Source organism: Oncorhynchus clarkii, chromosome 20, assembly GCF_045791955.1.
Source record: "Oncorhynchus clarkii lewisi isolate Uvic-CL-2024 chromosome 20, UVic_Ocla_1.0, whole genome shotgun sequence".
Taxonomy (NCBI): Eukaryota; Metazoa; Chordata; class Actinopteri; order Salmoniformes; family Salmonidae; genus Oncorhynchus; species Oncorhynchus clarkii.
The window spans coordinates 36,036,947-36,063,800 of record NC_092166.1 but is presented as its reverse complement, the minus strand read 5'-3'; the positions used below and the strand labels follow the sequence as shown (position 1 = coordinate 36,063,800).

The 26,854-nt window shown below is 42.4% G+C and overlaps 1 protein-coding gene across 3 annotated transcripts in view; it reads right to left on the bottom strand.

Annotated features, from left to right (window-relative positions):
- Nucleotides 1-612: 612 nt before the first annotated feature.
- The window catches only part of LOC139376312 (serine/threonine-protein kinase STK11-like), a 46,438-nt gene continuing 20,196 nt past the window's right edge, over nucleotides 613-26,854 (bottom strand). Inside the window, exons 5-11 of one of the 3 annotated variants that reach the window (XR_011627901.1) lie at nucleotides 19,012-19,144; nucleotides 18,710-18,846; nucleotides 14,731-14,858; nucleotides 10,782-10,839; nucleotides 6,248-6,444; nucleotides 2,896-3,139; nucleotides 613-1,999 (exon numbers count right to left, since the gene is read on the bottom strand). Coding sequence is in view for 2 of the 3 variants with exons in the window: in XM_071118701.1 (XP_070974802.1) it covers nucleotides 2,946-3,139; nucleotides 6,248-6,444; nucleotides 10,782-10,839; nucleotides 14,731-14,858; nucleotides 18,710-18,846; nucleotides 19,012-19,144 (847 nt within the window). In the remaining variant the exon portion in view is untranslated. The remainder of the gene's footprint in view (nucleotides 2,000-2,895; nucleotides 3,140-6,247; nucleotides 6,445-10,781; nucleotides 10,840-14,730; nucleotides 14,859-18,709; nucleotides 18,847-19,011; nucleotides 19,145-26,854) is intronic. The other 2 variants (XM_071118701.1, XM_071118699.1) reach the window with 2 other exon arrangements.

Here is a 26,854-nt window from a genome sequence, read left to right as displayed (position 1 = left end):
AAGTTGATTATTGGAGTCAGGTGTTAGCTGGGCAAAAGTGTGCCACCCATTCCCTTGCGCCAATGAGTGAGTTATTGGCACCCAATTACCCAACCTCACTTGAAGGGATTGTTTTTCCATGTTAAAGCAATGTTGTATTTGCAAACATGATTTAGACCTTAAAATATTGGGTACTGGTACTTGTTACATTGTTCACTTTATTCTGCAAAACAAAGCGTGAATTCCTTGGCATTGCTACTGGGACCAGGGTTCGAGCTGTTGAACAAAAAGGTCCCCGTCTATGTATAGAAAGAAATATCTGTACAGAGTAGAAATCCCGAACGATTTGTAATGCCGTGATTCCTAGACTTCCAGGGACTAAGCAATGTACATATTTCTTTGAGAAAAAAAGACAGAAGAACCTGTGTTCACTTCCGTCATTGTATAAATTCAAGGTGGCTTTGCAGGGGAGCAGACTGAACGACGAAACAAAATAGCGATGACAGCAATAGATGACTGGTAAACCACAGAGGATGCAGGGCAGACATACACATTGTCAGAGATGCCATCAGCACAATCATGGGAATGGGGATGGGTTCATTCCAACAGTTAAGAAATAAACTAAGAATGAGGTCAGAAAAGCAGGAGTTCTTTATTAAATCAAAAGGTATATTGCTGAGGTTTCCCCACCGAGTTTTGCCTGGTCTGGGCTCTGCCAGAGATTCTCTCAGTGCTGGGCTGACACGTAAAGGCAGTGTTTGTCTCTCTCCATCTTACGCAATTAGCTGCCCCCATCAGGCCAGCACTAAGAATAGATTACAGAGCAGGTGAGTCATAGCACAGGGAGGGAGGAGAGGGGGCGCAAAAGAGAGAGAGCAGAGGAGATGAGTTGGAGGGATGGAGAGAAGGGGAAAGCGGGGGATGGAGGGCAAAGAAGATAGCAGGTGAGTCAGAAGAGAGAGGGAGAAAGACAGCAGAGGAAAGTGCAAGTGAGTCAGACCAGAGAGCAAGGGAGAAAAGGAAAGATGGAGGTGGAAGAGAGAGGGGGAGAGAAGTTTCCAAGGATGTGATCAGGGAACAATAAGATGATCAGAGGGGAAAAAAGGCTAGCAGTGCATCTTTTAACACACAGATGCCCGACAACATATTACTTAAGTTTTTCCGTGGTCTGAAGAATCCCATTTGACATTTTCTGATCCCCTCTTCAGTTTTAAAGTTTCGAATCGCCCTCGATCTCCCTTCCCCCTCCATGGAAATGTAGTGTTCCCACTAACATCGTGTTGGTGTGAAATAAAACCACAAGGTTTATTCATATGTATAAATAAAACCCTGCTGTATAATGACCACGTGCACCGTCAGAAAATAAAAAAAATGGGAGCCAGACAACAAATAGGGTTTGGTTGGGACATGTTTTACATAAATAATTACAAAATATTTATTGGAAAAAAAATAATCAAAATAAAAACTAATGGAAACAAACCCCCCCCCCAACTCACCATCAGCGGTGGTTGTCAAGGTTTTAGTCCATTTGTCTGTCCTTAACCAAGTAGTTTTCCTTACTCAAAGCTCCGTACAGCATGCAGTTTTACATGGGTAGCACTATCATCGTCATCATAGTTTAAATATATACGTGTTCTTTATCAACGTCATTCTTTTTACACATGTGCATCTTTAAAAACTGCAGTTAGGTTCTGTAAAATAAAAGATTGTCTATAAACTAAAACAAACTGGGGCAGGACTCAGAAAAGGTGGGTCTCACACGGCCAGGCCACGCCTCCTCTGGGACAGCCAGACAACGGAGGGAGTGAAGGGAAACACAAGCACTTCACACCAAGAACCTCGAGGGTAGTCTCTGAGCAGTCTCCATTTCTCTCCTTTCCCGCTCTCTGTCACGTCCATGGCATCCTTGAAGAAGAGTTTGTAGCCGAATGGTTCAGGAGGAAACGTGGGGCACCACATCAGCAGGCTTCTCTCACCATTGCCAAGCACTCCAAAAACAGAAGGACGGGAAAAGATGAACCTGGGAGGACAGAGAGAGAGAGTTAAAAGAGAGGAAGGGCAAGCTTCATTTAGTTCATTTTATTGTACGAGACTATGGCATGACAAACAGGATTATTTATGACATAGAGCGACTTAAAAAGGATATTTAAGGGCACACTTTTCCTTATATGAGCATCAAAGGCTTATTTGTCAAACCCGCACGCACACACAAAGTGATCGAGACTTCACTCTGCCTCCAGCAGCACGCAGATAAAGCAGCTGAATGATGGCAGACCCTACATGGAGAATGAATGGGGGTTATTTAGGAGAGAGCCGGGCAGGCGGGATCACAGAGAAAATACAGCTGACAGAGAGAGCGGTAGCGACGGACAGAGAGGGAAACAATATCCTGCCTGCACCCCACTCCATCTAGACCAACGTGAGTCATCTTCTGGAACAAATTAATACGGACACTGCTGCACATCCTACCAAGTAGCTCTGCAGTATATGTGTGCTCGCTAGAGCTTTATGACAACTAGCGCAAAGGCTAAATGTGTGAGTAAAAGAGAGAGAGGCTTTGTTAGAGGTATGTGTGTGCCATCCTAATGCAGTTGTGAGGTGTGTGTGTGTCCTCTCTGAACTTCCGTCTCTGAGAGGATGCCTAGGGAGCAGTGGTGTGATGGAGATGACTCATACAGAAGACAGCTGAATCTCATCCGTTTCTCTCCTCCCTTCCCTCACTGTCTGAGGATCTGTTTTCCACTCTCCTCCTGTAACTCCCTCCATCTGTCTTCATTTCCCTCCCTCCGTCTTCCCTTCGGTCTTCTCTTCAGAAGAAGAAGTTCCCCCCCACCAGCACAAATGTCTCATTCACAATTCCCTTCATCACTCAGGAGTAAATGCTTTTTGAGAGAGTGCAAAAAATATTACACCTACCACATCCAAAATGACATACCCTTCTCACCAGGTGGGTTGTTGAGGTGGAGTCATTGCTGTTTGCAGGTGGAGAGCTTGCGTATCTTGCTGGCTGTGGATACTCCTTTGCGGGAGGGGTTGGATGAGGACGAGGACCTGCACTCTGGCTTGGCCTTGCTCTCTGTTCCATTCACACAAACAGGCTTGGCCTGGGCCCGGCTCCGATCCACCTCACCCTCGTCTAAGTCCTCCTCTGGCACCTGGCCTGTTGGACAGAGAGAGAGAGGGAATAGAGACTGGTCAACACAGAACACCGTTACAGTTACAGACACACACACAGAGACATATACAGACCAAGAGCGCTTCTCGTTGCAGCGCATTGTTTTGTAAACAGCTGATAGGCATTTTCCTAATATTTGAGACTTGTTTTATAGATTTTTTTACCTGTTACATTCTGAAACTGTCGTAGTTGTACTGAGCCACGTAAAACTATGGAGGCCCACCCCCACCACAAAAAACATTAAAACTATTTTATCATACAAATAGGATATGTTTTTTATTTTGTAACATTGTGTGGTGATTTCAGAGGTGGCAACACAGGTCCCACAGAGGCCGGGGGATGGGAATGGTTTTTCTAGGGCCCAGAGTTTCCTGGTGTGGTACTAGGCTAAACTAACAAACTCAGGACCCTAGCTGTAGGGTATGGCATAGTAATCAATCAGCTGAAGAAAAAAAAAACTGACAGGACCAGATTATTTGTGTAGTCAGGTCATATGGTTTAAAAAATTCCTTGCTCATATGAGATGAGTAATGTAGGGTATGTAAACATTATATGAAGTGCATTGTTTAAAGTGGCTAGTGAAACATTTATTACATACATTTTTCCATTATTAAAGTGGCTGGAGTTGAGTCAGTATGTTGGCAGCAGCCACTTGATGTTAGTGATGGCTGTTTATAGAAGCTGTTTTTCAGCATCTCGGTCCCCGCTTTGATGCACCTGTACTGACCTCGCCTTCTGGATGATAGCGGGGTGAACAGGCAGTGGCTCGGATTGTTGTTGTCCTTGATCTTTTTGGCCTTCCTGTGACATCGGGTGGTGTAGATGTCCTGGAGGGGAGGTAGTTTGCCCCCGGTGATGTGTTGTGCAGACCTCACTACCCTCTGGAGAGCCTTACGGTTATGGGCGGTGCAGTTGCCATACCAGGCGGTGTACAAACCGAAAGGATGCTCTCAATTGTGCATCTGTAAAAGTTTGTGAGGGTTTTAGGGGCCAAGACAAATTTCTTCAGCCTCCTAAGGTTGCACCGCCTTCATCACACTGTGTGTGTGGGTAGACCAATTCAGATCGTCAGTGATGTGTAAGTTTTCCATCTTCTCTACTGCGGTCACATCGATGTGGATAGGGGCGTGCACCCTCTGCTTGTTTCCTGAAGTCCACAATCAGCTCCTTTGTGGACTTTTTCCTGGCACCAATCTCCCAGGGCCCTCACCTCCTCCCTATAAGCTGTCTCGTCATTGTTGGTAATCAGGCCAACTACTGTTGTGTCGTCTGCAAACTTGATGATTGAGTTGGAGGTGTGCATAGCCATGCAGTCATGGGTGAACAGGGAGTACAAGAGGGGGCTGAGCACGTAACCTTGTGGGGCCACTGCGAAGAGGAGGTGTACAAAATCTAGCACACAACCCTGCAATCTTCATAGACAAACATTAGCAATAGAATGGCCTTACTGAAGAGCTCAGTGACTTTCAACTTGACACCGTCATAGGATGCCCCTTTTCTAACAAGTCAGTTCATCAAATTTCTGCCCTGGTCAACTGTAAGTGAAGTTATTGTGAAGTGGAAACATCTAGGAGCCACAACGGCTCAGCCTGCGAAATGTTAGGCTACACACGCTCACAAAATGGGACCGCCGAGTGCTGAAGAATGTAAAAATCATCTGTCCTCGTTTGCAACCCTCACTACAGAGTTCCAAAACATCTCAAAGCAACATCAGCACAAGAACTGGAGCTTCATGAAATGGGTTTCCATGGTTGAGCACCAGCACACATGCCCAATATCCCCATACACAATGCCAAGCGTCGGCTGGAGTGGTGTAAAGCTTGCAGCCATTGGACTACAGAGTGGAAATGGCCCCTTAGCTCCAGTGAAGGGAAATCTTAACGCTACAGCATACAATGACAATCTAGACAATTCTGTGCTTCCAATTTTGTGGCAACAGTTTGGGGAAGGCCCTTTCCTGTTTAAGCATGACAATGCCCCTGTGCACAAAGCGAGGTCCATACAGAAATGGTTTGTCGAGATCGGTGTGGAAGAGCTTGACTGGCCTGCACAGAGCCCATCAAACACCTTTGGGATGAATTGGAATGCCGACTGCGAGCCAGGCCTAGTCGCCCAACATCCGTGCCTAACCTCACTAATGCTCGTGGCTGAATGGAAGCAAGTCCCCGCAGCAAAGGGGGACCAACTCCATACTAATTCCCATGATTTTGGAATGAGAGGTTCGACGAGCAGGTGTCCACATACTTTTGTTCATGTAGTGTATTATTAGATAAAGTCAATCACCGCCATTCAAGTTCTCTGCGGCTCCATTGAACAATTTGATTTTTGTAGGTCATCATACTTCAGTGGCAGGGAATACGGCGGTTATATTATCAGTCCCTTTGTTGCCAAGCAAGACTAATGAAAATAAAGAGAAAAGTCTAGCTAACAAAATCAGAATTCTTCAAGCACTAGGTTTAGGTCCTCTTAAGCCATTATAACCAAGACTCAGGAAAGATGTGTATTTATATTGATTTTCGAGTATACCAACTGTCCAAACTGTGAGGCTTGCCCAACCTACAAAATGTCTTTAGTGCAGTAAGTTAACGGAGGTAGTATGTTATATTTCCAGTTGAATGGTCCCCCCCCCGAGCTTTGAAGGTTTAACAGTCTAAACTGGTAGCATCAACTTAAAAAAAGGACATGGTTAAGCCCCGTCTTTGTGGCATACAGTATTCGAAAAACAACTGAAACATGTAAAGAGAAGGCTGCAACACTGTTCCCCAAAGCATTTTAAAAACAAACTATAGGCACTTGTGAAGTTCTGATCTATTTTGCTTCCTACTGACTGTAGTCTATCCTCCATCTGAACTCGCCATGCCTTTCCTGAGCCCGCCACCAATCCATGTGTGTGTCTGTTTCTATCTCGCTCCCTCTACCTGGCACAGGGAAGTCATATACAGTGTCTTCAAAAAGTATTCACTCCAACTATTTCCACATTATTTTGCGTTACAACCTGAATTTAAAATGTATTAAGTTGAGATTTTTTGTCACTGGCCTACACACAATACCCCCCCAATAAAGTGGAATTATGTAGGGCTCCTCCCTTCTTACCTGGCACAGTGAAGTCCTGAGTGTAGATGATTGTGTCCTCCTGGTCGTAGAGCTCGTCGTCGTCGTCCTCCTCCGTGTACCCGTGCAGGTCCTCCAGGTAGGGCACCACCGTCATGCTGCGCCACACGTCCCGGCTCTCCGCGCTGGCAGGGATCGGCACCGGTGGTTCTGTTGGCGGGTGTTTTTTACGTACCCAGCTAAGGGCAGAAGGCAAAGTGGGTGGGGGGAATTGTATGACTAGTTACTAAACACATCTTGGCAAAAGGTAAGCCAGTATAGCCCGATACCTCTCCAATAGGCTGACCCACATGTTTGTATCACAACTTAAGTCAGTTTTCATATGCCGACATTTAGCTACATTTTAATGCAACCCAACCAGATATAGAAATTGTATTTCAGTGTGTGACCGGGGGGGGGGGATTCATGTATGCTTCACTGCTTATATACCCAGCACCATGCTGCTATAAAGAGTTTAAATGAGGCACCATCAGAGTCAGTTGTGGAGGGTGTTTCAGCAGGAGGGCTACTGAGGGGGTGATTAGGGTTTCTTTCTCTCGCCCCTCTTGTTCTCTCCCTAGGGTTACTTTCTTTCCCTTTCTCACGCACTCTTTTTCTCTCCCCAAATTGCAAGAGGGCCAAGGACCCCCTTGTAGAAAAAGGATGACTTATTAGTAACCATGGAAACGGAGTCATCAAAGTCATTGGAGTTTATTTTAGTTAAGTGTCAGAATGCACTTTGAAAATACTTCTCTCTCTCTTCCGGTCTCTTTCACACACACAGAAAAGGAGAAAATTGATTTCAGCTTGCCTGTAGACCAGGTAGTGTTGAAATATTGAATAAAATGATACTTGATCTTACTCTGCCGATTGTCCGTGGTGTCGGTCCTTCAGCTGCTAGAAACAAGGGCAATATCTACAAGAAAGTATTGTTTACCTTTTCAGAGTACCGGTACGAAAGAAGAAATTGCAATTACCTGGAACATGCACAAAACCAAGAAAACATCTGACTTCAGTGAGTATGCATGGTTCGCATGCGTGTACATGTATTTTGCTTATGACTGAAGGCACATCTTGATTGCCACACACATAGACCCACTTTTGAAATCGGTGTAGTATTACTTTCCTGTTGATATATTGATCTCAAATTTTGACCAGCTGAGGGACCAGACAATCAGATTAAGTTTAAATATAATTTTATTAAACATACGTTACAGATAAGTTGAAGGCACATTTGGTAACTAGACTTCAGCATGCTTTGGCCAGCCTCTCTCCGTCTCTATTCTTCCTCTCCCTCCAATACCGTTTATACTAGAAGTCGACCGATTAATTAGGGCCGATTTCAAGTGTTCATAACAATCGCTAACCTGCCTTTTTGGACGCCGATTATGGCCAATTACATTGCAATCCACGAGGAGACTGCGTGGCAGGCTGACCACTTGTTACGCAAGTGCAGCATCAAAAGGACCTTGTGGCTGCAAGGAGCCAAGTTAAGTTGCAAGGAAGTTTTAAACTTATCTAATTAAAAACAAAACAATGAATTTTCACATAATCACTAGTTAACTACACATGGTTGATAATATTACTAGGTTAACTAGCTTGCTTCGCATTGCATATAATCAATGCGGTGCATGTTAATTTATCATCGAATCACAGCCTACTTCAACTTCGCCAAACGGGTGATGATTTAACAAAAGTGCATTTGCGGACAAAGCACATGCATTGCACAAATGTACCTAACCATAAACATCAACGCCTTTTTTAAAATCAATGCACAAGTATATATTTTTAATCCTGCATATGTAGTTAAAATAAATTAATGTTAGCAGGCAATATTAACTAGGGAAATTGTGTCACTTCTTGCGTTCTGTGAAAGCAGAGTCAGCAGCAGTTTGGACCGCCTGGCTCGTTGCCAACTGTGTAAAGACAGTAATTCATTTGCCAGGATTTTACATAATTATGACAACATTGAAGGTTCTGCAATGTAACAGCAATATTTAGACTTAGGGTTGCCACCTGTTCGATAAAATACGGAACGGTTCCGTATTTCACTGAAAGAATAAACGTTTTGTTTTCAAAATTATAGTTTCTGGATTTTATCATATTAATGACCAAAGGCTCATATTTCTGTGTGTTTATTATATTAGAATTAAGTATATTATTTGATATTTGATAGATCAGTCTCACTGAGCGTTGGTAGGGAGCAGCAGGCTTGTAAGCATTCATTGAAACAGCAGCTCTTAGCAATGCCTGATGCACAATGCTGTTTATGACTTCAAGCCTATCAACTCCCGAGATTAGGCTAACAATTCTAAAGTGCCTAATAGAACATCCAATGGTCAAAGGGTATATGATGTACAAATGGTATAGAGAGAAATAGTCCTATAATAAGTACAACCTAAAACGTCTTAACTGGGAATATTGAAGACTCATGTTAAAAGGAACCAACAGCTTCCATATGTTCTGAGCAAGGAACTTAAACGTTAGCTTTTTTTTTTTTTTTTAATGGCACATATTGCACTTTTACTTTCTTCTCCAACACTGTGTTTTTGCGTCATTTAAAGCAAATTGAACATGTTTCATTACTTATTTCAGACTAAATAGATTTTTATGTATTATATTAAGTTAAAATAAAAAAAGTGTTCATTGTTCACTCAGTATCGTTGTAATTGTCATTATTACAAATATATATATATATATATATCTTTTTTAAGTTGGCCAATTAAATCGGTATCGGCTATTGTTGGTCCTCCAATCGGTATCGGCGTTGAAAAATCATAAAATCGGTCGACCTCTAGTTTATACTTTCCTAGCCCACTGATGTCATCGGAGCATCTTGTCGGTATCAACGAGCATGCAACAAATAATAATATTAAGCATATGTTTGGAGGTCTAATAATTTCAAGGCTATTAATTTCACAGAGGAAAATACAACCGTATGCACACGCACACACATCACAAGGATGGAATAGAACGTATTATAGGGCTTGAAATACTTTTTTTGGCCAATTTGGAAAAGTAGGACAGATTTCTGACTTTTCCAAAAGCTCAAGTTTCTTGTCCCCCACCAACAAATGGGCCAACACCGTGAGCCAAAAAGGTGACTGAAAATTTGAATTATTATTATTATTATTATTGACTTCAACTAGCCAACATGTTTGTTGATCTATTTGTATGCTAAAATATTCTGTTTTCAGGAAGATCTTGAGAACATAGAAGTTACTTGTCAAGTAGGCTATTCTAAAAATATTTCCGTTACGGCAAGTATTGCATAGTGGAGAATGCCAGCTTTCCAATGGTGTCAGAATTATTTCTCGACACCAGATTTTCAGCACTTGAGACAGTTTACAACCAGAGTATGCAGCATTGGTTTCATCAACTGCACAACTGAGTGTCTGCCATTTGCAGTTATACACAAGTGGCGGTGGAAGGTTTTTTAGGACATCAGACATGACAATGATATTAATACATGCTAATAGCTAAATAGTTAACTAGCAAGATAACCAATTCAAAACATTGTGTAGTTTGGCTGGTTATCTTGATAGTCTGTTGTAATATCATTATTTTACCTGCTACTGCAATGTCTCTCTCGCTCTCTCTTTTGGCAATGGCCCACACACAGGTGATGCACACACCATTAGTTTTTCATTGCTGACCAAACATTTGCTATAACTGGTCAACTAACTCACTAACTAGCAATGAATATCAACAAATGTGCACACTTTGATCTAGACTAAGTGACAAAAAAAACCATCTTGCAACTTCATATCATTGAAAGACCGCTCGTGCCTATCAATGCTGGCCTACAATAATTCTACTCCGATAAGCTCTGGAGAGATTGGGAGGACAGTGCGCAACACATTGCATCCAGAGGACACTATGATCGAATTGTGATTGGAGCAGCCTAATATTGTGATTCTTGAGTGATTTATTTGATTTGTTCATTCGGACAACTTAAAATCTATGATTTGCTTGTCCCAAAGAAATTGTACTTTCCCTGGACAAGTGTTATTGTCGAGCCTGCTTATTGCATACTAATAAAAACAAAGATCTATGACTTCTCGGTTTCTAGCGTACCATTACTTGTTTATTTCATTTCGAAGCATCTAGACTGCACCATAAGGTGTGCTAACATTCCCATTTTCTGAAGAAGATATCTCCATTTTATATCTGAACTCTCCCCAAGGCAAAAAATCTAATTGTCTGAGGTTCTTAGAGAAACTCATAGCTTGAGATTGTGTGATATAAAGTGCCCATCCCTTTGCCTCCTCAGGTCTCAGGCAGTCTGTCTTTGATGCTGGAGCAGTAGAACCAGAGAACCACAACAGAATCATTCTAATTCTCTGTGTGGAACAGTCTGGATGAACAGTGACAGACTTCACAGCATAGCTGAGGGCAAAGAGGGCACATGGACTGGAGTATTGTCAGGGTCAATTCCATTTCAGTTCAATCGAATCAGAAGATGAATGGAATCGAACTGAAGACTTGGAAGGTGTCATTTAGGCTATTTTCAACATGGATTACGTCAGTCACTTACTTGTGTTGCCTTATGTGCTGTATTGAAAACCTCTTGACAGGATCATATTCAAGCATTCCTGGAGAAGACAAATAAGCTACATGTAAGAACACAGGAGTGGAAAAGGGAGATAAAAAAAGGGGGAAATAGGAATAATTATAATACAGAGGAAGAGTACACATTTACAGTGCATTCGGAAAGAATTCAGACCTCTTCCATTTTTCCACATTTCCTTACGCTACAGCCTTATTCTCAAATGGATCACACACAATACCCCGTAATGACAACGCGAAAACAGAATTATGCATTTTTGCAAATTTATTAGCTTATTTAGATACATTTTCAGACCCTTCGCTATGAGACTCGAAATTGAGCTCATGTGCATCCTGTTTCCATTGATCATCCTTGAGATTTTTCTACAACTTGATTGAAGTCCACCTGTGGTAAATTCAATTGATTGGACATGATTTGGAAAGGCACACACCAGTACATGTCAGAGCAAAAACCAAGCCATGAGATCGAAGGAATTGTCCTTAGAGCTTCGAGGCAGGATTGTGTCGAGGCACAGATCTGGAAGAAGTTTGGAACCACCAAGACTCTTACTAGAGCTGGCCCGCCCAGTCAAACTGAGCAACTGGGGGAGAAAGGCCTTGGTCAGGGAAGTGATCAAGAATCCGATGGTCACTGACAGAGCTCCTCTTTAGAGATCTTCAGAAGGACAACCATCTCTGCAGCACTCCACCAATTAGGCCTTTATGCCAGAGAGGCCAGATGGATGCCACTCTTCAGTAAAAGCACATGACAGACCGCCCGGAGTTTGCCAAAATGCACCTAAAGTCTCTCTGACCATGAGAAACAAGATTCTATGGTCTGATGAAACCACGATTGAACTATTTGGCGTGAACGCCAAGCGTCACATCTGGAGGAAACCTGGCACCATCCCTACAGTGAAGCATGGTGGTGCCAGTATCATGCTGTGGGGATGTTTTTCAGCAGCCGGGACTGGAAGACTAGTCAGGATCGAGGGAAAGATGAACGGTGCAAAGTACAGAGAGATCCTTGATGAAAACCTGCTCCAGCACACTCAAGGCTTCAGACTGGTGCTAAGGTTCACCTTCCAACAGTACAATGACCCTAAGCACACAGCCAAGACAATGCAGGAGTGGCTTCGGGACAAGTCTCTGAAAGTCCTAGACTGGCCAAGCCAGAGCCCAGACTTGAACCCGATCAAACATCACTGTATCACTGTAGAGACCTGAAAATAGCTGTGCAGCGATGCTCCCCATCCAACCTGACAGAGCTTGAGGATCTGCAAAGAAGAATGAGAGAAACTCCAAATACAGGTGTGCCAAGCTTTTAGCGTCATAGAAGACTTGAGGCTGTAATCGCTGCCAAAGTTGCTTCAACAAAGTACTGAGTAAAGGGTCTGAATACTTATGTAAATGTAATATCAGTTTTCTATTCTTAATACATTTGCAACCATTTCTAAAAACCTGTTTTGATTTGCCATTATGGGGTATTGTGTGTAGACCGATGAGGGGAAAAAAAACAATTTAATACATTTTAGAATAAGGCTGTTAGGTAACAAAATGTGGAAAAAGTCAAGGGGTCTGAATACTTTCCGAATGCACTGTAGGCCTGCCTAAGTTACGGTATTAAGACTAAACAGGATGGGCTCTTAGGCCTACAGCTTGATGGTGGTAATACAAGGCTGCTCTAATAAGCCTACTAATGATAATGACATTACTTATTATTATAATGATGAACAAATAAGGTGATCAAGGAAAGAGGGTTATTATTTCGATAATGAATATAAATCAGACAATTTGGATAATACCAGAGAGGCTGGTCTAACAATAAAAAGTGTAAAAGCATAGCAAAGATTAAAAACTGCCGAATTTATGAAATTGTTGCGTGAGGCTCGGTGCTCACGGGATCAGTAGGCTATTAAAACAAACCACTCAAACAGGCAACAGAAGCAGGATCTGTCTTACTTCTGTAGATATGGATGGTTTATAAAGCCAGGCACATTTAACAGTTAGGCTGTTGATTACAGACCTAATTAAGTTGGGGTTTCCTCTCTCCTCACTGTTCTTAGACAATTAAGTCAAGGGCTGTTTTCTCATCTCCCAATTCTGCTGCTGCTTGCCGCATCGTTCTCAACGCCAATATGCTGGGTAACTTTGCTATTTTGCACTTGGCAACAAGGTCTAGGAAAAGGCAACAATTTAACAGCGCTCTGATGTGTGTCAGAACAGCAACCACTATCCAATGTGGGAGAAAGCGCATGTTATAAAATAATATTGTTTTTATTTTGTAGCACATCTCTTAGACTGATGCACTGTGCCATCCCCAGGGCCTCCACTCAGACAGGTGTCTTGTACACCATGATTTATATTTTGTTTTTTCTACTACTGCTTGACGAAAATAAATCTCGGTCGACCAATAGCCTATCAGCCAAACAAACGACCAGCCGTCAAAATGGGGTTGGCCCTAATCTTGCACATCCCTACTATCCATCTCTCTGTCCTTATTACTGCCTAGCACGCTGCCAAAGCAAGGGGGGGGGGGGGCTATCCGAGGACAGAATGACAACGATGAACTGCTCATAATACAAATACTATGACAAAACGGTCAGACTAGAGCATCGCAAAATGTGCACACTGCTGCAATAAATGTGATAATATATAGTGCCAAGACATTTATCAACCTACACTAACACAGTCATTCCAATTAGGTCCCCAAAATTAACTAATGCTTTTCCAATGCCATAGCCGTGCAGAGCTATCAGCATGACTACGTTAATGGGTTCTACTTTCTACAGGTTGGGGGAGGTACGCCATGCGTGCTGATGGCATTCATGGGCGTGCTGAAGGACACCTTTGTGCCAGGCAGCGAGTTTATTTTAGAGACGCTAATTGCAGGCTGGCTCTTAGAACTGGGCTGCGTCACCATACACATACATCACTACATACACACATATCTAACATACAAGCAGGCATGTGCACAGACACGTCAAGAGGAAATGGACAGTCAGATAATGGTGGTCTGCATTAATGACAGTGATGACTAGAGAAATATCAAACCAATTTCTATTACTATTTCTAAGCTTGAATTGCTTTGACTAAAAAGAAGTTTAACAAAGGGGGAAAAAAATACTTCTATTCTGAATCTAGTCTCGTTCACAAAATGCGTGTGGGTCTTTTGCGAAAGCTATGATGAGCTTGCAGACAAACCTCATCTGCATCAGAGATGAACCTTTGACCTGTCCTACACTACCCAAGTGTAGGACAGGTCAAAGGTTTATCTCTGATGCAGATGAGGTTTCTTTGAATGTCACAGAGGAAAACACTACTGTATACGCACGCACACGTGAACTTACACACACCCCGGGGATGAAATCATTTTGAAGTATCTAGACTGCACCACAAGGCGTGCTAACATTCCTCTTTCTGAAGAAGATATCTCCCTTTTATATCTTAAGTCTCCAAGGCCAAATCTCATTGTCTGAGGTTCTACCATATGCGTAGTCCACTTCTGTTCCTATGTCAATTGGAAAGTGATAGCGGCAGGGTTCTTCAGAGGAATTTCAATAGAGTGTATGATAGGTTTTACAGGCCTCTGATGCAGAGGAGACAGATGGAGTCAACGTTATGGTGCCATCTACTGGACAAGCTCAGAAAATACCACAGGGCATTTCAATGTATTCCAGTGATTCCCCTAACACACAATGGTGGCCAACTCCTGTCCGGGATAGATAGCAGGTGCAGGCTTTTGTTCCAGCCCAGCACTAACATTCAATTTTAGGCCATCAGTAGTTGAAATCGGGTGCATTTGAGTTGACCTGGAAGAAAGCACTCACTTTACTCTACATGACCAGAGTAAGCCACTGACTGACTAACGGCTGTTTAAAGCCTCGAGCTAAATCAACCTTTAATTCAGAGATGGTCTTCATCATGGTCATCCTCACCTTGCAGTAGGTCTGACAGGGCAGGCCCGCACTCTTCTGGAACACTGTAGTCTCCCTTCCCAATGTTCTCAAATAGCTTATAGATGTTGTCACCTTCAAACGGATAAAGACTCGTTGTAATGTTGTATCTACGGCATGGAAAAAGGGAAACAGGCAAGACATCACATATTATGAGTTTGAGACTTCATATCTGAGATCTGTTAACTTGCATGGTCTATGACCTGGTATAATTACCTCTCAAAATGATAATACAAAGAAAGCCGTTGAAAATACAGTGTAAAAAACATTAAGGACCCCCCTGCCCTCAGAACAGCCTCAATTCATCGGGGAATTTGTATTTACTAGGGATCACCATTTGCTGTTGCCAAGGCAGCAGCTACTCTTCCTCGGGTCCAATCACATTAAGGCACTTACACCACACATAAAACAAAAGACAAACAGTAAATCATAACACTATTACAGCACTACAATATAATACCACTGTGCGTGTGCTAGTGTGTGTGCTTGTACCAGTGTGTGTCTCTTTAGTCCCCGCTGTTCCATAAGGTGTATTTTTATCTTTAAAAATATTTATAAATCTGATTCTACTGCTTGCATCAGTGACTGGATGTGGAATAGAGTTTCACGTAGTCATGGCGCTATGTAAAACTGAGCGTCTCCCATAGTTTGTTCTGGACTTGGGGATTGTGAAGAGACCTCTGGTGGCATGTCTTGTGGAACATGCATGGGTGTCAGAGCTGTGTGTTTGTAGATTAAACAGACAGCTCGGTACATTCAGCTGGTAAAAACTTCTTACAAAAACAAGTAGTGATGAAGTCATCTCTGCTCCACTTTAAGCCATGAGAGATTGACATGCATATCATTAATGTTAGCTCTCCGTGTACATTTAAGGGCCAGCCGTGCAGCCCTGTTCTGAGCCAATTGTACATTTCTTAAGTTCCTCTTTGTGGCACCTGACCACACGACTGAACAGTAGTCCAGGAGCGACAAGACTAGGGCTTGTTGATAGTGTTGTTAAGGCAGAGCAGCGCTTTATTATGGACAGACTTCTCCCCATCTTAGCTACTGTTGTATCAACATGTTTTGACGATGTCAGTTTACAATCAAGGGTTACTCCAAGCAGTTTAGTCACCCCAACCTGCTCAATTTCCACAACATTTAGTTGAGGTGTAGGGCTGAGTGAATGAGTTGTCCCAAATACAATGCTTTTAGTTTTTAGAGATATTTAGGAATTACATATTCCTGCCACCCATTCTGAAACTAACTGCAGCTCATTAAGTGTTGCAATAAGTTCAGTCACTGCAGTAGCTGATGTGTAGTGTTGAGTCATCTGCATACATATATTATTTTACTCAAAGCATGTCATTAGTAATTATTGAAAAAGTAAGGGGTTAGACCTGCCCTGGGGAATTCCTGACTCTACCTGGATTATATTGGAGGCTTCCATTAAAGAACACCCTCTGTGTTCTGTTAGCTGTCTAACTCATTATCCAGAATAAATCAGGGGGAGTAAACCAAAACACATGTTTTTCCTGCAGCAGACTGATCGATAATGTCAAAAAGCCACACCAATGTCTAACAAGACAGCTCCAGCAATCTTTTAATCATCAATTTCTCTCAGTCATTTGTGTAAGCACTGTGCTTGTTGAATGTCCTTCCCTATAACCCTGCTGAAGTCTGTTGTCAATTAAAAATGTACTGTAAAATAGCATTGTATCTGGTCAAACACAATTTTTCCAAAAGTTTACAAAAACGTTGGTAATAAGGCTGATTGGTCAGCCTTTTGAGCAAGTAAAGGGGGCTTTACTAGTCCTGGGTAGCGGAATAACTTTTGCTTCCCTCCAGGCCTGAGGGCACACACTTTCTAGTGGCTTATATTGAAGATATGGCAAATAGGAGTGGCAATATCGTACGCTATTATCATCCGTAATTACCATCCAAGTTGTCAGGTGGCTAGTCATTGTTGAAAAACAACAATCATTTTTTCACCTCTTCCACACTCAATTTACAGAAATGAAAATTACAATAATTAGGTCAGTTATACTTGGATGTGTAGTGTCGGCGTTTGATGCTGGCATGTCATGCCTAAGTTTCCCAATCTTGCCAATGAAAAATCATTACAATAGTTTGCAATATCAGTGGGTTTTGTGATGAATGGACTCTACAGGGTGTTGAAAGTGTTTCACAGGTATGCTAACCCATGTTGACTCCAAAGCTTCCCACAGTTGTGTTAAGTAAGCTTGATGTCCTTTGGGTGGTGGACCATTCTTGAGACACACTGGAAACTTGTGTGAAAAACCCAGCAGCGTTGCAGTTCCTGACACCCTGGTGCGCCTGGCACCTACTACCATACCCTGTTCAAAAGGTACTTAAATCTTTTGTCTTGCCCACTCACCCTCTGAATGGCACACTCCATAGCAGTGATTGAATACCCATACTAACATACTGTATTGTTGATAGTGCCTTGTTGATAGGGTTGTTAAGGCAGAGCAACGCTTTATTATGGACAGACTTCTCCCCATCTTAACTGAGTATATACTACAAGTACATTTTTGTATACTGTAAATGAAAAGTATGCTTTTAGTTGAGCGTATTAGCTCTTCACATGTCTACCGGAAGTTGATGCTGTTGCTATGCAACCTTTTGCTAGCTAGTTAGCATAACAAATTACTAGTTAGACATTTTATTTATTCAATCTGGAGTGCCAGAGTGCGCTCATATTCAGAGCGTTGTCAGATTGTCAGTTTGTAAATTCAGAGCCTTTCCCTGTCGGAGCGCACACTGGACGCTCGGGCTGAGAAGTAGAGTTTATTTGAGCATTCTGACCATACAATGGCAGTCAAGCACCCAAGCTAACGTTGGCTAGCTACTTCCAGACACAAACAAGACCACTCTGACCATTTTACTCGCCCTAGCAGAACTGGTAGTTTCATGTTATCCTGAGAGTTGGTGACTGTGCTGCTGGCAACAATTTAATTACTTTTTCCCCAACGTTTAGTGACACCGGCTATATTCAACGGGTGTTGAGCGCTCGTAATTTAATTATTCTGCCCTCTGGTACACTCAGACGAGTCTCCTCTGAAATTGTAGTAGATAGCCAGAGCAAATTTACGAAAGCACCCGAATGTCAATTGCGAACACACACAGACTATAAAATTTAGCTAAGCTAAGAATGATGGGAATAATCAAGTCAATAAACGTTGGGGAGTTAGCCCATAGTTAATATACTGGCAAGTTCGATGTATAAGTAGCCAACTAACGTTAGGTAGCTAGCTAACAACATACCAATACATCCTGCTGTAACACTATGGACAGCGCAGCTAACAAATTGTCAGCCAATATAACATGTAAGGTAACCTGTTTTAAAAGGCATTACTTTATTACATTGCTCAACATTTTCTTAACATCTGTCATAATTAGTTAAAGCAACTCATTTGTATCCTCTCTCGTATTTCGACTGCCTATTTTCCGATATTTTCTTCAAATCTGGAAACGATGTGAAGCCACGCCCATTTCCTGAATTATGCGTGTATACTTCATATTTTGGAGAATTTAGTACGACATCCGGGAACTTTTGGCATACTAACTATACCCATACTATGACCAAAAAGCATACTAAATACTCAATTCACGTCACAAATAGTATGGTTAGTGCAAGTATTCGAACACAGATCATGTCTCAATTGCCTAAAGGCTTAAAAATCCTTCTTTAACCCATTTCCTCCCCTTCATCTACACTGATTGAAGGTGATTTAACAAGGGACATCAATAAGGATCATAGCTTTTACTTGGATAAACCTGGTCAGTCGATGTCATGGAAAGAGCAGATCTCTTGTACACTCAGTGTATGTTGGACAGATAGGTAATCAAAGCGCTCGGTGGAGCTATTTTCATTACCATTGATTATCCTTCCAGATCAACAGAAGGTGCTGAGCTAGGGGTCAGGGTGGACTTGGACATTGCAATGGCTATTACTCACAGTGTGATGCCTGCGGACCAGATGTCCACTTTGAACCCTGAAAAGGTGTCCAGGCCATTGGCGATCTCGGGGGGCTGGAACGCCGGCGAGCCCTGACTCGTACGACACGTGTCATCCTCTGCAAACGGGTGCAGAGCCTGGTGGGGGTGGGGGGTGGGGGCGAGAGATAGGGAGAAAAGGCTCAAAATCAGCACACTCATTAGAGGGAAGAATGATGTCTGCATAATATAGTTAAGAACATGCATATCCCTAACAATAGATAATATACAGGTAAAGGTGACTGAGGTGAGATGACATCTCACCTCTGCCACGCCCAGGTCGGAGATCTTGAGTGCCCCGTCGGTAGTCAGAAGCAGATTTCCTGGTTTAATGTCCTTGTGAACGATTCCCTGGCTGTGCAAATATTCAAGGCCATCTAACAGCTGTAAAAAGTACCTGAGAGGGAGGGAGGGTTAATAATAAAATCCTACAAGACAAGTCAGTACACCACATTAGCTCTACGGTGAATCCTAGCTTGAGATCTGTGCACACCACAAACAACTTGATATTTTGCATAAATCAAAACATCAGTGCATAATTTACACGACACAAGTGTGAGCTCAGCCATACACGATGTATCGATCCAAGCAATCTAATAGGTCTTTTAATCAAGTGTGACTATAAATTAGTGTTTAAAGGCCCAATGCAGCCGTTATATATCAACTCATTTCTGGGTAACATTTAACCCTCATACTGGGGTCATTTTGAACCCAGAGGCATATTTTATATCATAGCCAATAGGTGGTTTATTCAATTCTTCAAAATGTTAATGACCATGTCAATGAACTTGTTCTTAATAAATATACATAAATTGCTTAGTGTTTCTGTATAAAGACTTCAAATGAAATAAAAATCCAGTCCTTCGGGGTCATTTTGACCACAGCCAAAAGTGTTCTCCTCGGGCCTGAAAATTAGAGCCCGGTACTGACACCACAAGCTGACATCACCAATAATATGCAGAAAGAGATGGGGAAGCTGGGCATGATTCTCCCCGTGGTGTCAGAAATAAACTGCTGACTACCCTGTCTCAGGCCATAGACATCGCTGCTTTTGCAGAAACAATCAGCCTCATCATGGCCATTAATTTCTCTGGCCCAGCCTGGTGAGCTGAAGCCCGAGCCCAGGCCCAGTCCGACATCATAGAAATGTAAATGAGCCCAAACAGCATGATTTCTAGAAAACAGTGTATTGATTTAAACTGGTGTTGAGAACAATGAAGCGGGCAGCAGTGGAGTGAGGAGACCAGGAAACCGCCAGTCTTAGAAAAGCACAAAGAGAGGAAACAAGTTGCTACAATGTTAACTTAAGTGGATTTTGCTCTTTACTCAAAAAAAAAAGCCTGTCTGATAATCAATGTGATTTTGTTTCACTGAATCTCCGTCTATATATTTAGTTAGGCTAATTGATCTCTGGCTGGGAAAATAAGTTGAGGTGGTAGCTAATTTATTAATCTGCTTACAGTGCATTCGGAAAGTATTCAGACCCCTTGACTTTCTCGAAATTGTTACATTACAGCCTTATTCTAAAATGTATTAAATCATTCCCCCCTCAATCAATCTACCCACAATACCCCATAATGACAAAGCAAAAACAGGTTTTGGGAAATTTTTGCAAAAAAATACAAAAACATATTTACATAAGTATTTAGACCCTTAACGCAGTACTTTGTTGAAGCAGATTTGACAGAGATTACAGCCTTGAGTCTTCTTGGGTATGATGCTACAAACTTGGCACACCTGCATTTGGAGAGTTTCTCCCAAATAACTAAGGGAGAATGGGAAGGGATGTGGTATTCTGCAAGGTGTGTAGCCTTGTAGCCGTGTGCAGCCTAAACCAGGTGTGTAGCCTGGTTTAGTGAAGCTAAACCAGGCTACACACCGGCCCTGCAAGAAATGGAAGCCAATTGGAGAACTATTGCAGCTAGGTGATGGTTTTGTGTCAACGACATTTGGACTACCTGAAAGGGACACTGTTTCCTGGGGATTGTCGCCAGTTTCATTGACGGAAACTATCAAGGACACACAGTGTTGTTGAGCTGCGAGCACATACAAAAACACCACACAGCAGAGGCCATTTACCAAAAATAGTGTCCTGAGGAACTGGAACGTGCAGCGACAATTAATATGAGTGGTGACTGACAGCGCAAGCAACATGGTCGAAGCCTTCAACCTACCTTGTTTTGAGGAGACCAATGATGATGGACAGGAGGAAGATGAGGCATCCGATATGGAGGGCGCACCACCTGCGATCTCAGTTCCAAACTGACCATATAGCCAACAATGTGGACATGATGGTAAACCAGTACTTCAGAGTCAAATCTCCATTGACGGTGCCCAATTCACATGCTTCAGTTCGCAACAAAGGATGCCATTAACATGCATGATGGGATTAGCGGACTGATCCAGAAACTGGAAAAACTTCTGAAAGGTGTTAGGAAGTGTACATTGAACACAGAAGAAAGTGACAGATTGGGAGTGCATCCCACAACAGCATATATGACAAGAACTGCCAATTACGCATGATTGAGTCTGTATAAAGATGTTCTAAAGAGACCCACTGTGGCAAAACAAACTGAAGTCTACCTTTGATGATGCAAAACTCACCCTAAACGAAATGAGTTGGCTACAGGTCCTGGTGGAGGTACTGACAACACAAGCTGACCTCACCGATAATATGCAGAAAGAGATGGGGAGAATCATGCCCACGTTCCCCGTGGTGCCAGAAATAAACCGCTGACTACCGTGTCTCAGGCCATAGACATTGCTGCTTTTGCAGAAACGATCAGATAACGTTTCCACTCAGTACAGGGGGTATTATAATGATAAACATCTTGTCCTAACTGCCATCCTGGACCCCAGGTTTAAAACTGAGCGGGTGATAAGGGATGAGCTGGTGCGTAACCAGCTTGGAGCGATACGCAACCTCCTTGTGAAGGAAACAGAGGCTATCAACGTGCCTCCGGCAGGTGCATTTGCCATACCAGCAGCACCCAAACCTGCCCTTGAGCAAAACGAAGTGCCCAAAAGACCTCACATGTTCAGCTCGTCATTCAGCAGCAGCAGTCCTCTGTACAATCAAAAGCAGAGGTAAAGGAGTACATAACGGTAATGAGAAGAAACGCAGACGTTATCACCTTCTGGAAAGACATCTCCTCATCCCTGCCCTGCCTGGCAAGAGTGGCCGAAGGTTTTTTAGCATCCCCAGTGGCTCTGCAAGCACAGAGAGGGTATTTTCCGCTGCTGGCCTACTCTCAAGGCACCATCGCATAAGCCACAGACTCTGGCCAAAATCGTGTTTCTCAAAGTGAATTCAAAGGCACGGTAGACTGAGCCAAATAAGGAATTTTTCCATTTCATTTTCATTTAATTCTAAGTAAGACACAATTTATAGACTAAGGATTTAATATAACGAAGTGTTGTTTAAATGCTGAGGAGCTTAATGTTCCTGCCAGCTTAGTTCGTCACACTCGCTTCAAAGTATGTATTTGTAGTCTATAGCATTGATATAGACTAATAATATAGCCTAAATAATTCATTTTCATTGCTTCTTAGGCCATCTGTCTGGCTCATGACCTATTTAGAGTGTTTGTGCTGCTTAATATGACATATAGCTTTTTTGAAATGATGAGTGCTTCTTACAGTCTCACCTTTGTTATTTATGGAAATACTTTCCATTTAAATCATATGGTTTGCTTTCAAAACATCAAACCCAAAATGGTAGGTCCACTTAGTCAAAGATAAATAGGTGTTGGTTAAATGGTGATTTTAAACAAAACATTTATGAAGCTAATTTGAAGCGAGTTTTCCCCCCTTCCTGTAAGCGTGTTAACGGTTTTTAGCGGAGTGGCTGGAAAGGGCGTTGAGCTCAACTCCGCTCACATACTGTGAGAATATGGGCTTCTCCTGATTCTGAGATGAGCTGTCTGTGGTGGTCTTGTGGATCCTCATTCTATCGAATGCACTCCAACCTATTCGTATTGCAATATGAAACATTTTAATGATCAGAAAAAAAGCTTCATCATGGCCACAAATTTCTCTGGCCCAGCCAATATCGGAATCCTGACGCCGCTAGTGCCTGCTGCTCAGAGAGAGCAGTAGTGAAAGGTGCACAGACCGCAAACCCATAACACAGAATGAGGCCCAGCAGCAGTCGGGCCCCATCGGGTTCGGACTGAGAACTCTTATACGTCTGCTAATGGTATACAGTGCATTCGGAAAGTATTCAGACCCCTTGATTTTCTACACGTTGTTACGTCAAAGCCTTATTCCTCATAACTCTACACACAATACCCCTTAAATGATAAGGAAACAAGTTGATTTCTTTACAGATTTAAAAAAATATATAAAAAAACTGAAATATCAGATTTACATAAGTATTCAGACCCTTTACTCAGTACTTTGTTGAAGCACCTTTGGCAGCGATATCAGCCTCAAGTCTTATTGGGTATGACAGTACAAATCTTGGCACACTTGTATTTGGGGAGCTTCTCCCATTCTTCTCTGCAAATCCTCAAGCTCTGTCAGGTTGAATGGGTATCGTCGCTGCACAGCTTTTTTCAGGTTTCTCCAGAGATGTTCGATTGGATTGAAGTACAGGCTCTGGCTGGGCCAGTCTAGGACATTCCGAGACTTGTCTAGAAGCCACTCCTGCAATATCTTGGCTGTGTGCTTAGGGTCATTGCCCTGTTGGAAGGTGAACTTTCGCCCCAGTCTGAGGTCCTGAGCACTCTGGAGCAGGTTTTCATCAAGGATCACTATGTACTTCCCTCTTTCCCTCGATCCCGACTAGTTTCCCAGTCCCTGCCACTGAAAAACATCCCCACAGCATGATGCTGCCACCACCATGCTTCACCGTAGGGATGGTGCCAGGTTTCATCCAGACGTGACGCTTGGCATTCAGGCCAGAGTTCAATCTTGGTTTCATCAGACCAGAGAATTTTGTTTCTCATGGTATGAGAGTCCTTTAGGTGCCTTTTGGCAAACTCCAAGCGGGCTGTCATGTGCTTTTTACTGAGGAGTGGCTTCCATCTGGCCACTCTGGCAAAAAGGAAATGATTGGTGGATTGCTGCAGAGATGGTTGTCCTTCTGGAAGGTTCTCCCATCTCCACAGAGGAACTCCGGAGCTCTGTCAGAGTGACCACCGGGTTCTTGTTTACCTCCCTGACCAAGGCCCCTCTCCCCTGATTGCTCAGTTTGGCCGGGCGGCCAGCTCTAGGAAGAGTGTTGGTGGTTCCAAACTTCTTCCACTTAACCTATCTACGACCCCGTTCCGCTAGCGGAATCCTTCGCCAACAGCCAATGAAATTGCAGGGTGCCAAATACAAAATCAACAGAAATCTCATAAATCAAATTTCTCCAAGTGTTAGGCACCATTTTAAAGATACAATTCTCATTAATCCAGCCACAGTCTGATTTTAAAAAATGCTTTACAGCGAAAGCTCCACAAACAATTACATTAGGTCCCCACCAACTCACAGAAAAACCCTGCCATTTTTCCAGCCAGAGAGAGGAGTCACAAAAAGCACAAAGAGATAAAATTGATCACTAACCTTTGATGACCTTCAGATGACACTCATAGGACTTCATGTTACACAATACATGTATGTTTTGTTCTGTAAAGTTCATATTTCTATCCAAAAATCGTATTTTACATTGGCGTGTGACGTTCAGTAGTTCCAAAACATGCAGTGATATAGCAGAGAGCCACATGAATTCACAGAAATACTCATTATAAATGTCAATTAAAATACAAGTTTTAGACATGGAAATGTAGATACACTTCTCCTTAATGCAACCGCTGTGTCAGATTTCAAAAAACCTTTACGGAAAAAGCATAATCTGAGAACGGAGCTCAGAGCCCAAACCAGCCAGAGAAATATCCACCATGTTGGGTAATCAACATTATTCATAAATAGCATTATAAATATTCACTTACCTTTGATGACCTTCATCAGAATGCACTCCCAGGAATCGCAGTTCCACAATAAATGCTTATGAGTTCTGTTATACTCACAAACATCATTCAAACAGTTTTAGAAACTTCAGAGAGTTTTCTATCCAATACTAATATGCATATATTAGCATCTGGGACCGAGTAGGAGGCAGTTCACTCTGGGCACGCTATTCTTCCAAAAGTGAAAATGCTGCTCCCTATCCCAAAGAAGTTAAGAATGATGGAGGCCACTGTCTTCTTGGGGACCTTCAAAGCTGCAGAAGTGTTGTGGTACCCTTCCCCAGATCTGTGCCTCGACACAATCCTGTCTCGGAGCTCGAAGGACAATTCCTTCAACCTCATTGCTTGGTTTTTGCTCTGACATGCACTGTCAACTGTGGGACCTTATATAGACAGGTGTGTGCCTTTCCAAATCATGTCCAATATATTGAATTCACATCAGGTGGACTCCAAACAAGTTGTAGAAACATCTCAAGACTGATCAATGGAAACAGGATGCACCGGAGCTCAATTTCAAGTCTCATAGCAAAGGGTCTGAATACTTATGCAAATAAGGTATCTTTTTCATAAATTTGCAAACATTTCTAAAAACCCGCTTTGTCATTATGGGGTATTGTGTGTAGATTGATGAGGAAATTGTTTTAGTTAATCCATTTTAGAATAAGGCTGTAAGGTAACAAAATGTGGAAAAAGGGATGCGGTCTGAATACTTTCCGAAAGCACCGAATGATGCCGTATAATGAGTACATACAGTGCCATAAATGTAATGACAGAAAAGTAAATGCTTCATGTCAAACGATTTCGGACAAATCCATCAAAACACCAACCATGAGAAAGGGTTAAACATAAGTTAAATCAACTTGTGAATTTTATTGAATATAGCCATGATCCCACCTTCCCCCATATCTTAATGTAATGACATGAAACAAATTAGCCGATTATTATCAATCACTTAACAGATGTAACAAGTAAAAAAAAAAAAATTTGATAACCCTATTTACATGTCTAATGATGTTTTAATGAGAATTAAGTTTATATATTTTTTTTATATACTGAAATTATTCGGCCCCCTTGAACTTTGCGACCTTTTGCCACATTTCAGGCTTCAAACATAAAGATATAAAACTGTATTTTTTTGTGAAGAATCGACAACAAGTGGGACACAATCATGAAGTGGAACGACATTTATTGGATATTTCAAACTTTTTTAACAAATCAAAAACCGAAAAATTGGGCGTGCAAAATTATTCAGCCCCCTTAAGTTAATACTTTGTAGCGCCACCTTTTGCTGCGATTACAGCTGTAAGTCGCTTGGGGTATGTCTCTTTCAGTTTTGCACATCGAGAGACTGAAGTTTTTTCCCACTCCTCCTTGCAAAACAGCTCGAGCTCAGTGAGGTTGGATGGAGAGCATTTGTGAACAGCAGTTTTCAGTTTTTTCCACAAATTCTCAATTGGATTCAGGTCTGGACTTTGACTTGGCCATTCTAACACCTGGATATGTTTATTTTTGAACCATTCCATTGTAGATTTTGCTTTATGTTTTGGATCATTGTCTTGTTGGAAGACAAATCTCCGTCCCAGTCTCAGGTCTTTTGCAGACTGCATCAGGTTTTCTTCCAGAATGGTCCTGTATTTGACTCCATCCATCTTCCCATCAATTTTAACCATCTTCCCTGTCCCTGCTGAAGAAAAGCAGGCCCAAACCATGATGCTGCCACCACCATGTTTGACAGTGGGGATGGTGTGTTCAGCTGTGTTGCTTTTACGCCAAACATAATGTTTTGCATTGTTGCCAAAAAGTTCAATTTTGGTTTCATCTGACCAGAGCACCTTCTTCCACATGTTTGGTGTGTCTCCCAGGTGGCTTGTGGCAAACTTTAAAACGACACTTTTTATGGATATCTTTAAGAAATGGCTTTCTTCTTGCCACTCTTCCATAAAGGCCAGATTTGTGCAATATACAACTGATTGTTGTCTTATGGACAGAGTCTCCCACCTCAGCTGTAGATCTCTGCAGTTCATCCAGAGTGATCATGGGCCTCTTGGCTGCATCTCTGATCAGTCTTCTCCTTGTATGAGCTGAAAGTTTAGAGGGACGGCCAGGTCTTGGTAGATTTGCAGTGGTCTGATACTCCTTCCATTTCAATATTA